Source organism: Gavia stellata, chromosome 17 (genome assembly GCF_030936135.1).
Source record: "Gavia stellata isolate bGavSte3 chromosome 17, bGavSte3.hap2, whole genome shotgun sequence".
In the NCBI taxonomy this organism is placed as follows: Eukaryota; Metazoa; Chordata; class Aves; order Gaviiformes; family Gaviidae; genus Gavia; species Gavia stellata.
The window spans coordinates 18,855,782-18,869,606 of NC_082610.1; the positions used below are offsets into that span (position 1 = coordinate 18,855,782).

The 13,825-nt window shown below is 42.4% G+C and overlaps 1 protein-coding gene across 1 annotated transcript in view; it reads right to left on the minus strand.

Annotated features, from left to right (window-relative positions):
- BRSK2 (BR serine/threonine kinase 2) overlaps positions 1-13,825 on the minus strand; it is a 318,409-nt gene that overhangs the window by 65,337 nt on the left and 239,247 nt on the right. The window contains exons 6-8 of the mRNA XM_059825816.1: positions 8,478-8,511; positions 7,498-7,566; positions 4,430-4,576 (exon numbers count right to left, since the gene is read on the minus strand). Of these exons, the coding sequence (XP_059681799.1) occupies positions 4,430-4,576; positions 7,498-7,566; positions 8,478-8,511 (250 nt within the window). The remainder of the gene's footprint in view (positions 1-4,429; positions 4,577-7,497; positions 7,567-8,477; positions 8,512-13,825) is intronic.

Here is a 13,825-nt window from a genome sequence, read left to right on the forward strand (position 1 = left end):
GGAGCCCCACTCACGGATGAGAGACCCATCGTGATACAGAGCCGTACAAGCTCATCAGAAAAAGAGGTCTCCTCCCCCAAGGAGCTTACGTCTGAATTCTAAGGCAGGGAACAACAGATGGAGACAGACAGGCAGATGGAAAACACGACAGCGCTGTCTACATCCTCAGCACTGATCTCAGCAGAGCTGTTGCCAAGCTAAAAAGTTCTGACCTGAAGAAAAACTTTCTCAAAGTCTGTGGATATGGATGAGGGCTTCTGGGCTTGAACTCATGTCAAATTTCAAACTTCCCTGTCCAGAAAGGGAACAGTCTCAAACCCATCTGTGCACTAAATCGACCCACACCTCAGATGAATCTTCTTCATTCAGAAGATCCTCTAGTCTGAGCTTTAAACCTACTGTATAATGTCAAGATAGAGGCTTTTCCTGACCAAAGGATTCAAGCCGGCAGTGCGAACAGCACTGGTAAAACCATTATCTGTGTCAGTAGTAGCAGCTGTACTCTAGCAGCCTCCAGGGACCTTGACAAAGGCAAGGTATCACTGTGCTACGTGCACGGTGCATGAAAGGGCCCTTGGCAGCCTAAATACATCAACTGGACAATGACCTCCATTCTACAGGTGGCAAAGTGCGATAATTTAAATGATGTGATAGGCACCTTACCGTAAGACCTTCTAGACAAATGAAGAAGGAATCAGGGTGTGTTTTCCCTTGTTTATTTTTTTAACATTCTTTAGATGCTGTGGTCCATCATTAAGATACATTAGACCCAAGAAAAAACAAAATCAAACAGAGAGCAGAGAGGAGATTCTGAAAATGTGTGTAATTTAAGTTGGATAATATTCAGGGACAGGTATTTCAGACTATGTGGACACCCAACATGGAAGACAGATCATTCTACTCTGGAATAAAATTGTCAACACTGGAACAATAACAGCTTTATCAGAATAGCCTATTCTGCAGTATCTGCTCTGATCCACCTTGCTCTACAAAGTTTCGATAATGGTCATCCAACTTTAAAAGGGAAGTGGATCAAAAGCTCCTTACTCTCCCCCCTTTGCCTTTGTGTTTCTGTAGAAGAAATTATCAGCTGAGAATGCAAACGGATTCCACTACAGGAGCTCTAATTCTCTGCTGTAGAGATGCTGAATCATTTGAAACCTCCAAGGAAAAAAACACATCCACTTTCCGAAGAGCATGTAACTGAAAGAAACCTCATCCTGCAGTACTGCAGGCACCGAGACTGCTCATTCTCTTCCATAAACCTTCTGAAACTTAAAACTAGTTCCCTTTTCCCTCCTGACACCACTCTTACTAGAAAGCTGTCCCAGAACCCCACTAATATGGCTAAAATGCTTCTAATGTCTAGCCTACTTTCAGGTAAGGCCATTTGACATACATTTGTTTTTGTGCCAGTGTCTTCCTTTAGTTTAAATAATCCTTCTCTCCCTGGTAATTACCTCTAATGAATATGCAGACAACGTGCACCACCTTTCTTAGACATCATCTGTGTCGACTAAGCTGAGCTCTTCTAGGCTGTGCTATTCAGACAGGCGCTCTCAAATGCTGACCACCTTAGTACTCAGTCTTTGATTTCATCTTTCCTGAACATGGGTGGTCAGAAATACCATGACCAGCAGCTAGCATCAACTTTTGCAGCCTACTGAAAGAAAACCATGGATTCTTTTATTTTAAAGCATGTTTAGTAAAACAGCCCCAGTAAAGGAGAGTGGTCAAGGACGTCCCACTAACCATACCTGAGGCTACGTAATATACAGTGAGCATGAAAAATATTCCACTAAGACATAACAAAGTCTTCTTTCCATAAATGAATCGTGTACAAAGACAGGTAATGCCTATTTCTTAAGGCAGGAAAGGGCCAACAACTATAATTCTGAGTACCCTCCTCTCCTTTAATCCTCTCAAGCTCTAACACTGAAGCCGAATGATGACAGTTAAATGTGAATTCTAGCTCTGTTTTTGTTGATCATTTTAACAGATGGACTGGGGAAGGTGTGGGTGTGCTGTGAAATGGCAATTACTGCAGGGAGGGAAATGCAGTTGGATGAGAAGGAAAAGAGATACAAATCAAAAAAAGGAAGAAAGCAGAAAGAGGAAGGGAAAAATGAAAGAAAAAAATTCTAGTGACCTTACATTTCACTATGTTTTTCTGCTGAATTCACCAGTGAGATATTGAGCAAATGATCAGTAATGGTAACAGCTACATCTGTACTTATTGTACCCAAGCCACAATTTCGCTCACATCTTTGTATAAACATCAAATTGATTCAAGTGAGATATTTTCTAGGAATAAAGGCTTCCAAATAAACCCATATTTATACCCTTTTTCACAGGACACAGCTAAAATAGAATTCCGATCTCTCCTCAAAATGAACTATATATTCGCAGCTCCTGTGCGATGAACAAAGAGCTCCCTTCTGCCTGGCAACCTATGCAACCGGCACGCTAACGGCATAGAAAGGGAAGTGTGACAGCAGCAGGGACAGCAAACCGAGAGACCCTAAAATAATGAAAATAAGATTGCAGCTAATAACAAAGAGCTACCCTTTTTTCCTCCCAGCGCTCAGCTCTTGAATACGTTTTATTTCAAATTCTTACTCACAATTCACTGGTTAGTGCTTGTCAATAACTATCCGATCTGGTTTTTTTTCCTCCCTAAGGAAATAAGAGCTTCATTTTGATCAAGAAAAGGAGGGGGGGGTGTGTCACTCTGGGACCTTGATTTACCTTAACTGCTTTCTCTCTCATGCGTGTACGTTCTCTGCTGTATTGCACAATTCAAAACATTTGGGGACTATGCTCTATGGCAAAACTCAGTCAGAATAATTTGAAGAAGATCTAATGTCTGGTGATCTGCTCTCTGGCATACCCAAACCATCGGCACTAAGATCTTTGAGAGGAAAAAAAACAACAGAGAAACTTGTTATGTTTACATTATGGAAAAGAAACTAAGCTGGAGAGGGACTTGGTGACTTTCTTGGGCATGAAGAACAGCTGTGTCACGTCTCAGGCTACAGCCCTAACCTCTGCAGTGTTCTTTCCATGAAAATACTTGGAAAAATATTCTTTCTTTCCGTAAAAATCTGTTTCAAAAAGGCCTTTCAAAGTGCCTAGTATTTTTGTTACTTTTTTTTCCAATCACTGCTACTTACGTACTGCCAATGTGATGGCTACTGGGTTTGCAGAAGTAGGGAGACTAGTAATAGCACGAAGAACTTTTCACCTATGTCACCAAATAGAGCATGACCTGGTTTTGTAATGAATGAAGGAAAAACCCAGCTGCAGCTGTCAGGTAATACTGTAAAGAGAGTTGTGAAGGGAGTTTCAGTTCACTTCTTAGCAGACAGGTGTCTGCATCCCAAAAGCACCATCACAGCTGGCGCAGACTGATGCTGTTGTTAGCAATCTCAGCAGAGAGGCCAAGCACTGATCTGAGAGTTTATTTATAAATATTTTAGCAGACTGAAGAACCAGGAGGAGTTTTAAATTTACATTTCTTTATACATACTCCCACTCAGAATCTGTGAGCTTAGTAAATCTGTATAAAATCATCACCAGAGCCTGACAATAGGATTTACAAGGGCAATGTACCCATAAAGGCAGAAGCCTCCACTGACAAGCAGGCAATCTTGCTTTCCAAAATGATTTTAATTGCTAATATTTTTTAATTCCCCAAAACATTAACACAAGTGTTAATGAAGGATACAATCACTACACAGTGCTCTCACCCTTGCAGGGTCTCTGGTGTAGTGATGGGATGTATCCTGGACGCACAGACCCAGTGCTGAATGCCAGGAGCTCAGCACTGGGGGCCTAATCGTGCTCAGGACCACAGGGCACAAGCTGGAAGAGCAGACGAGAGGCCACTTGCTCTGAAGGCTGCTAGAGGAAAACGCAGAGCATATGCAGGACAGAAGACAATGCAGGTTGCACGGCATGAAGCGAGAAGTCATCGCTTTTGTCGGAAATGTAAGAAAAGCATTCTCTGTTTAACAGCAAAGCTTCAAATAACAGTGCTAATAGTTTTGACCTTCAAACAGTTATACCACGTCCCTGGCAAACTGCTGTACCAGCCAGAAGAGCCAGACAACTCAGGAGGACTCCAAAATGTGCCAGTGGGTCAGTAGCACTGTGATGATGTTATGGGGGATTTCTTCTAAATGCCCACCGTTACATATGAAGGAGAATTACGAGGCCAGAGAAGAGACACAAAGGTAATCTGCCCTCACGATTCAAAGGAGAAGGTACATCTTCCCAAAGACTCCACCAACTCCACTCATTCTTAGCTCAGGAGGAAGCACACAGGAGCGGCAGTAAATCAACAAGTTACCTTAGTTATTCAACTGTAACTGCAACAAGGTGACAAATGAAGCCTTGCTCACAGGACTTGCAGCAAATGCCTTCTTACCGTGAGACGTTTCGAGGCATCCACTTCAATCATCCCCCGCAAAAGGTTCTGACAGTCTGGGGGGATAAAATGTGGCATGTGGAACACTCCACGTTTCACCTTCTCCAACAGTTGCCGCAAGTTGTCGTCATCGAAAGGCAGGGCACCCTGCAGGGATGTGACAGTGGTGGATGGGAGAGACGAGCGGAAGGGAATTGGAGAGGGCAAAAGGAGAAAAGCCAGGATAAACATGGTGAGAGAATGGAAAAGAGGAAGTCAGGTCATAATGAATTATTATAATAAGTGAAAAAACCTTTTTATCCATTGAAAATAAATAATTTCTTAGTGCTGCTGTATTTTCTCCAACACAGGAAACGAAACTGAGGACACAGTTTTTTTATTAGACCTTTAATTAGAAAATGACTACCAGTATAAAACATCATACAAAATATGAAATTGCCTTTCCAGGCAAATTCACCAAAGATGCATGGATTCACTTAAATTCAGCTCAAGCTTTTGATCTGCTGGTATTCCTCCTGGGCATACTTTCACAGCAGCAATGTTTATCGTCTCCTTATTTTTTAATCTTCCTGAGACACGTTTATTGCAGACATTGAAAAGGAGGTGAACAGCATTTGAGAGACTGTCAGTAAAGAACATCCTCTTTCTGATGGAGCAGTGAAATGACACAGCTGAAAGAAACCCTAACCAACGTTAGCCTTTGGAAGCAGCAGACGTTCTACCTGTTTAATATACTCCATCCAGTTCCCATGCTGTGGCCAGGTCATCAGTTCCTATTGCTTCCCTACTGTAGCTCACTCACATGAACGGCTTGAGGTTTTTTTAGCTGAAATTACATTTTGAATAGATCATCAGCTTGCCACAAAAAGCAGCAAAAGACCTATCCTTGCTGCAAGGACAAAAAGGAAAAAAAAAGTTGAAATCTTCAGGATAACTCCACCAACTGAAGCCGATACCCTTTTATAGCAAGTCTGCACCTTCCTAGATATTCTCACTTCCCTCTTTCACTGCCTCATTCTAGTAGGTGCCGAGCTTCCTTGATTTCCAGGACGGTTTGTGGGAAGCTGCAAGCTGTCAGCTGCTGTGATAATGAAGCTTTAAGTTGTCAATTCTGGCACTGCTCTTACTACAGTGAGTAGTGCATCTGTATAAGCAGTCCTGTGTCTATGGTTTCCGCGTGCAGAAGCCTCAGAAAGTCCACCTGATGGCAAGTGCTACTGGGGCTATTTACCGTTGTTTGTTCGTTCAAGCGGCCTTGAAGAGAGAGCCTCCCTGTCTTCTGTAACCAATCTCCTGAGCTACCTACTTCTTTCCTAACCGTTCCAGACTTAAAGGAAAATCAATTCTGATAGTTCAGTACTTTGGCTAACGCAATTTAAGCCACGATGAAGTCAGCAAGGTTGCTTTGTGGCATTTTCTGAAGGTAACAACTACAGCTCTCTTATTACTACCCCCTGCTAGTACGGTTTGAGACTTTTTGTAGGGTTTGTCCTGACATAATTAACTGGAGAGCTCTGCACTCTCCGTCAAGAATAAACTTACTTCAATCGTTTTGCAGGCTCATGTATAGATGTAGGAACAGATGAAGATGCAGCAACAGATAGACACCAAATTTTGACAGAGAATCCCCCTGAAAATGAAAAGCCCACTCCTACAAATCCCAACCATCTTAACACGTTCTCTCTTCCATTCTCACAAATTCAAGAAGTTATATGAAGAGCTCATTATACAGTTCTATTTTACTAGCCATGAAAATAGCAGCTCAGGAGCAATAGATGACCAGGTGCTATCTAGTGAGATAGCTAAAATTCTTCCCTTGCAACAGCTAGATAAAAAATCTGAAACTTCAAAAACATCAGTGAATTGTAATGACTAAAAAGAAAAAAAGAGTAAGATCGGTTAAGGTGAATTAAAGCATCATACTGAGATTACTTCAAGGTATTTTAATTTGGGCCATTAAAAAAATTATCAGCATATTTTTTGAAAAAAAAACCCTTTAAAATTTTCAGGTATTTAAAAAAAATAATGTACACAATCTAACTCTGATTGTACATTGTACAAGTGCTTTTGTCAAAATAAAACATTTAAGTGAAGTAATTAGGTTTACTAATAAATGCACAAGGACATCAAAATTTGACTTCCAGCTTGTTATTTTCATAACTGTAGGTGATCATCTGAACTATTATAGACATAACAAACTTAACACGCACATAAAATCTATTCCCATACACAGTTTTCAATCTGTGCATGGTATATGCTTAGATGAACATAAATTATGTTTTCCTACATTATACTGCAGAAATTGATAACAAATGCCAAGCCTATCTGCCTTCAGCTGGACAGCCAGTTGTTGTACATTTAGGAGTATTACATTACCACTGCAAATCAGAATAAATTCCACAGAGAATTGAAACTTGGATCGAAAGAAGGATAAGTTACAAGATACCACATTTTGAATACCAAAGAAAGTATTACTGAGCCAGATGGAAACTAATTTAAACTTTGTACTACTGGCTCAGTTTTATATTCCCAAGTGTACCAAATTAAAATGTAGCTCAATACTTGCATGAAACAAAATTGTTGCACTCGAACCTTCTCTTGATAAAACACTGCAGTTAATATATGCATATACCTACTGAAACACATATATACATACAGCAGAAAAACCAAATACTTCCCAAACCCAGCCGTATTTTGATCCTGTGAAGGACAACTTATTTGACACTCTCTGTATCCTGCAGTTGTAACCCTGCACATCCTCTCCAGTCAAAAAATGTGCTGCGATATCACAACACAGCAAAGAGCATTTATGGAGACAAGTTTTTGATGCTTGTCTATGCTCTCCTGTGCAGGGCAGCAGCATTTCAAAGAAGCAGTGAAATATTCCTCATGCTTTTCCTTTGGGACAGATGTAGAAATAAGAGGAAAGGATGCAACCGAGAGGTACAAAAATAGGGGAACTAAAAAAACCCATCTGTACATGATGTCAATAGAATCGCCATTAAATACAGCAGCACTTTTGGATTTTTCTTTTCTTTTTAAAGGATAGTGCAAGAAAGATGACTCACCACTAGCAACGCAAATAAAATGACTCCGCAGCTCCAGACGTCTGCTTTCCTTCCATCATATTTTTCTCCCTGCGCAGCAATGACACAGAGGTTCAAAAGACTGCTCGCTAGTAAATGAATTAATTATCCTTGAAGAACAAGAGAGGGGAGAATGGGAAACCCCACATTTCAATTCAGCCACCTGCTTCCCAAGGTGGCCTTCCCAACTAGGAGGCCATGACACAGCCTATTAATTGAATTTCTATGAACATCAGTTTACGGTCTTATCCGGGATCTGCGAGAACAGGCTCAGAACTGGGGAGCTGGGCAGGAATGGTTGACAACTCACAAATGGTTAGACCTGGCACTTAAAACAGTGTCAGAGGTGCATTAAGGACGTCAAGAAGGTGTTTTTCTCTTCCCCGGTTCTTCAGGGAGCTTGTCAAGCTTGTCACCAGTCACATTATTTGCGAACTCATAGTATTGTCTGGACAGTCTCTGCTGTACGCTTCCTGCTTGGCTTTACATTGAAGGCATGCTTTAAAAGAGGGGAATCTTGGCCACTGAATTCTTGGATACTTATTTTCAGAGGACAAAGGGAGACCATAGGAAGGATAGTTCGTATTGTTTAACGGAATCCAGCATCACTGACAGTCAACCCTGGTTCTTCTACTGAAATGACAGCTACATCAGAGACAGGAAAGCGTAGGGGACTGCATCCCCTGGGTGGAAAGATCAAGTCAAACGAGGCTACTGTCTTTCTGTCTGATCACATGGCCCGAAGGGTACTGTGAGAATAACACACGATCATTTCCCTCATACGGTTGATGCGGTTTGATTCAGGGCTGAGCCAAACAAACAAAACCGTAGTTACGTTCCTTGTGCCCTTTCCAATGCTGTCTGCCTTGGACAGATTTCCTGTACAGAGGGTCCATCTGCGTACTTGCAACGAGTGACATTTTAAAAAATGTATTTATCCACACTAATGTTAACCAACTTACCCGGATGACTTCAGGGCAAGCATAATGCGGCGATCTGAAACACAAAATACAGTCAAATGAGCATGGAACAGCCTGCTATCTATGGATTACGTGCATTTCCATTTTGTTTAGCAGAATCATGATTGGCTCGCTCATACAGAATGTACGTGTGCAAAACCAGCACTTCTTTCCTTACCCCAATGAGAACACGTGTCTAAGCAAATGGCCAAGAACTAGCAAAATTCAAAATTCTATGGCCCTACTATGAATTTCTTAAAAGTGAGGAAGGAAGAGAAGACCAGGCATATTCTGTGACTATACAGAATTCCAGCCCTGTAATCCCACCCTTTAACTTGGCCTTGTATCTAATCAGAAGGAAGACCCATGCTGGATAGCCGTTTATAAGAAAAAAGACAGAACAATATTTTCCGACCAGACACATGCATCCCTAAACCACATCTTGCATCTCTTCTGCTAAGATGGCTCTCATTTACTCCAGCAGTCATAAAAGCTGCCGATACATTATTTCAACATGCAATTTTTTTTTTCTTTAAAAAAACTAAAAGGGATGGACAGTAGTACCATTACCTAGTGAGTTAATATATTCTTTTTGCAGCCTGCTACCCATACATCTCTGGTTTGATTCCTGGCTGAGAATAGTTAATTACTTCAACTTGCCAGGTAATCATTTTAATTCGTAAAGATTATAGCCACAGCTATTTTTTTTATAGCCTTCATTAAAGTAACTTGACAAGTAAAAGGGATGCAAACTGTCCGAGACCCGTGTGCAAATCACGCTATTGTTTATGCTGACACCTCCCAGCAGTCCCTGAGCCTGTCTTCATTTGTGCATTTGTTTCTCGTGACAAACGCAATCATGGCTGGGCAATACCTGTCTCACAAAGTAATGAGCAAAACAGAAGCACAGTGAGGTTAGCTTTGTGCTAGCTTAATGCCCAGTGAGACAGCCCATTAATTGAATTTCCATACACACTACATTTATCTTATGGCAAAATATCATCCCGTGGGCATGGAACGCCCTGATTTGGTATCACAGCTTTTGGCAGACCATGATAATAAACTCAGGGTACACTTGGGACTGCAGCTACCTTGACAGCAAAGCTTAAGCAAGGAGAGAAATGCAGTTGATCCCTCACAAATTTTAGGAAAGGTGGAATTCAGAAGTTTAGTACAATATTTAATACCCCCCCAGTCCCCCATTTAAGAGGTTATCACAGGTATTCTAACCAGGTCTATCCGCTTAGTAGCGATCCCAAGTGTCTTAATTTAGACTGGATTTTTAAAACCTCAATTCGAGTCAAAACATAATGAAAACCAGAGCCCTCCCTCAGAGAGCTGGCCAGAGTCGGCCCTTGGGAGACCAGAAAGAATGGACTTGTGCCTAGTGGGCACGACAGACTACCCGGGCTCTCTTGGCAGCTCTGTCCCGGGCAGCCATATGGACATGGACAAGGTTACTTCATGTTTTTAAAAGCTGCAGTGGGCCACAGGTTTAAAAAGGTGACCAGAACCTCACCAGGAGTCTACTCTTCTGACTCAAACAAGAGCAATGCCACCACAGCTTTCATACCTCACAAAGGTTTGTATGACTGAATTCCCCGGGATTTGTACGACGCTTTAAGCTTTTAGGGTAAAAGCTGCTATAATAACAAAGAGTGTGATGGCAACAATAACGAAAAAAAGCTAAAGCAGTCAGTAATGTTAATAAAATTGTTGCTTCTTGACTAGGCGGAGGCTGATTTGGGGGACTTGCAGCATTGCTGGCCACTGCTGGACAGAAAGTGAGGCCAGAGTGAGACACTGAGTTGGTTAATGTTATGTATGTGTGTTCCCAACCCTCCAATGTATATTGTTCCCTGTGAATTTGGTTCTTTATAGCAATCCAACAGCTACTCTACACCTGTTCTTTTTAATACCCCAAAGCATTAACCACTAAACAGTCATGTCACTGGACTAATGCATGATTTCACAAGCTTTTAGAAGACAAGTTAAATTATTCTTGTGAGAATGCTTGAATGGTGGTGTTGTCTTTTTTTCATACCATAAAAATGGTGTCTAGTGTTCAGGCCATCCTTAAGGTACACGCAATCAGAATTAAGGAGCAGCACCAGAACTGGGACTGCAACCCAGGACTGGACAAGCACAGCCAACGGTGACCAGTGCTGGATTGCTTAGACAGAACAGTGAAAGGGCAGTGTGGGAGCTGTAGGGAAGACAGTAATGCAACTATGATTCGGAAAAAAACCCGGTAGCAAAAAGAGTATAGGAATTACATCAGATCACGGACATCCACTCAGTTTAGTCACCTCAGAATAGAAAGACCAGTTCTAACATGTTCTATATAACTGAGTCACATTAGGTTTATTAGAAAACATATTGGGGGTAACAAAGGCGTGAAGACACAATCTAGGTAACTGCTGAGCTCCTGTCACTCAGTGTGTCTGAGTTTCTCAGTCTTGCATGCATTTTAGCTTCTGTCAGCTATGATGCTACTGGTGCCATTCCTACAGAAGGTGAGCAACGAAGACACCTGGTACATTAAATGGCTACTACAGGTGGTGCCTGTGGCTGAGCTAGAAACTTAAGCCAGACCTCTCAAATCCTGCATGGTATCATGTACAGTTCAGCATCATCCTTCAGCACAATACTTTTTGTGTGGCCATGCCATCTGGGGTGCACTGGAAGAGTCAGTATCTCAATTTGCAGAGTGCTTCTGAGTTTTTATTTGTAGACGATGACTCCAACAAAGATTTCAGAACTGTGGATGCTGAGCAATGCAACCACCTTGACAGCTTCCCGTGCTAACACCCTTGAAAAGAAGAATGTAAGTGTTGAGAAGAACCCAAGATAGGTACGTACCTATCTATGTGTCCCACTAGCAAAAGCACTTAAAGCGTTTACGTTCCTGAGGTCAGCTGGAGTGCAGTGGAATCTGTAGGTGTCTTACAAGGCACCACTGCAATTCTGCTAAAATCTAGGAGAAGGGGTGGAGAAAATACTATAATAAATCCTTTGAACAAGTTGGATTGATTCGATCATTCAACAGCTGCACTGCAACTGCCCAGAGAGCACAGGTTTCTGGCACAGCCATTCTGAATTCTTGCCAGCGCACACTAGCTAGATATCTGCAGCGTTATCTTGGCTAACAGCTCTAAAAGGGATCGTCTGGCCAGCCAGAATCCATGGAAAACTCATCTCCATGCTGCCAATCACAGAGCAACTTCAACTACTTTAAAGAGAAAACTCAAATTTAATCAAAAATCTATTTATCTTTCTACAGAGTCATGAATATTTCTTTGGTTCTTTATCACTAATTATTCAATACACGTGTGTCAAGAGCAACATTCCCTGCCTCTTCCCCTAGGCCATCTCCTCATCATTCAGCTATGTCTCTGTGCAGCAAAAGCCACAATCTGCCCTTGATAACAAATAAGTATATCGCTCAGCAAGATCAAGAAGCAGTTGCTGCCTGCGGGTACTGCTGCAGAAAAAGCACCGATGTTGGCAGTGTTTATTTCAAGGGTGATGTGGATTTTCCCAGGCTAGTCTGCCTGCGGCAGGAAGGGCTCTCTGAATGGTCATTCACAGCTATGACTCTAGGACACAGCAATCTTAAGGACCTTGGGGGACCTCAGCAAAGCATTTACGTGGGATTTCAACCAGAGGAAATGAGCCAGAGTGCAATGGTGAAATCCAGGACAGCCCTGGACAGCTAAGTCAGGCACTCAGAAAGAAATGTATCTATCCTTGAAGTATGCATCCTGAATCTTATCTGAGAAACTAGAAAAGTAGTTCTTGATCTGTGCATATCAAGATACAGCGCAGCTACAGTAGATCTGAGACATCCAGGGCCGTATCTTCAGTGCAGATGTGATGTGCCTGTGACCTACAGGTCTCATTATGTAGGCAAGAAAGACGTGCACTGTGCACACACGAATCGACTGCCCATGTATGGTTTACCTGGGAATATACAGTAACTGCTTTTCCAGAGCAGCAGTTGGTTGATCAAGAAGCACAGGGAAAGCTGTGTGATCCTGCTCCACGGTGTGACAGATCATGTGTTACACTGCCTGATGGGTTCCTAGGTCCCATCAAAGATGAGTGTCCATGCCTGGGTCCTTTGGTCCCATGCCTTAAGATGGTACTATTTGGGGAAGAAGAAAAGCTTCTTTGAGTGCCATTCTTTAGGCCTCACAGCTGGAGGCAGAGTTTCAGCAGAGAGGGAGGAACAAGAAGTCTCCTTCCCTCTGTTTTTCTTATGCATCAAGTTACCTTGATACAGGAGGTTGTATAGGTGCACTGAAGTCCTCCCACATCCAGCTGGTTTTGCTGTTGCTCAGATGCTAGAGTCCCTTCTTCCCCCCCGTTAATCACCGTCTCCAAGCTGGCTTTCAGAGACAGAAGCCGCCCACTAGCGCAAAAGGCTGCCTGTGCTTTCCCCCCATGCTGGGTAGCAAAGGGCTGAGACAAAGGGGAAAGCCAGAGGAGTAGCAAAATAGATAAAGGGAATTCTTCAGGAGAAGGACATACACTGGAACATCCTGAGTGGAGCAAGCGACAGCCACAGATCACACAGAAAAGTAAGACAGGGAGAGACTGAAGAAACGTTTCCAGCAGCAGTGGGTAGTTAAAGCTGCAGTGAAGGCAGTAGCTGTAGGTAAGGCTGTAATTAAGGTAGTAGCTGTAGTTAAGGCTGAGAGCTATTTTGCCATTAAAGCTTCAACTCAGTCATTTAGCTATAGATGAGAAAACTCAGCATCTAGCCTTCAGCCATCTTACAGCTGTTTACTCCTCGAGTGCGTTTACATTTTGGGGGAATCTGCAAATCAGTTCCTTAATTAATATATCAGTTCAAATTATTAAGACTTGGAACCTTTAAGAGATCTTAATTCAAAAAATGAATCAGCCCCCTGTATTAAAAGGGCATAAAGATTGCAAAGTTAGGTATTCCAAAGTTAAGAAATGCTAAAATAAAGAGGTTATACTGTACTCTGCAGGTTTGTCAGGGTGGGGCGGTGGATGTGCTGCTGTCCCCAACACCTCTGTTTTACTTGCGGCCCAAGTTGGAAAGTCTGTAGCGATGTGAGGGAAGTTCAGCGTCATAAAGGACAAGCTTGTGGTAGAGGCAGCTGATTGACACCCTGGAGAATCAAACTCTCTCTCTGCCCATGCCGCAGAATCCTTCCGTGAAAGAAAATGAACAGGTGCCTTGAACTGAGACGTTCACAGGTAATTGTGAGTTGCAGGTTCCCCAGTTTTCAAAATCACAGTGCGACACATCCGAAGTTCGATTTACTGTATTTATAAGCACGTGGAGCAGCAGCTGCCGTCGGTAGGCACTCTGCTCT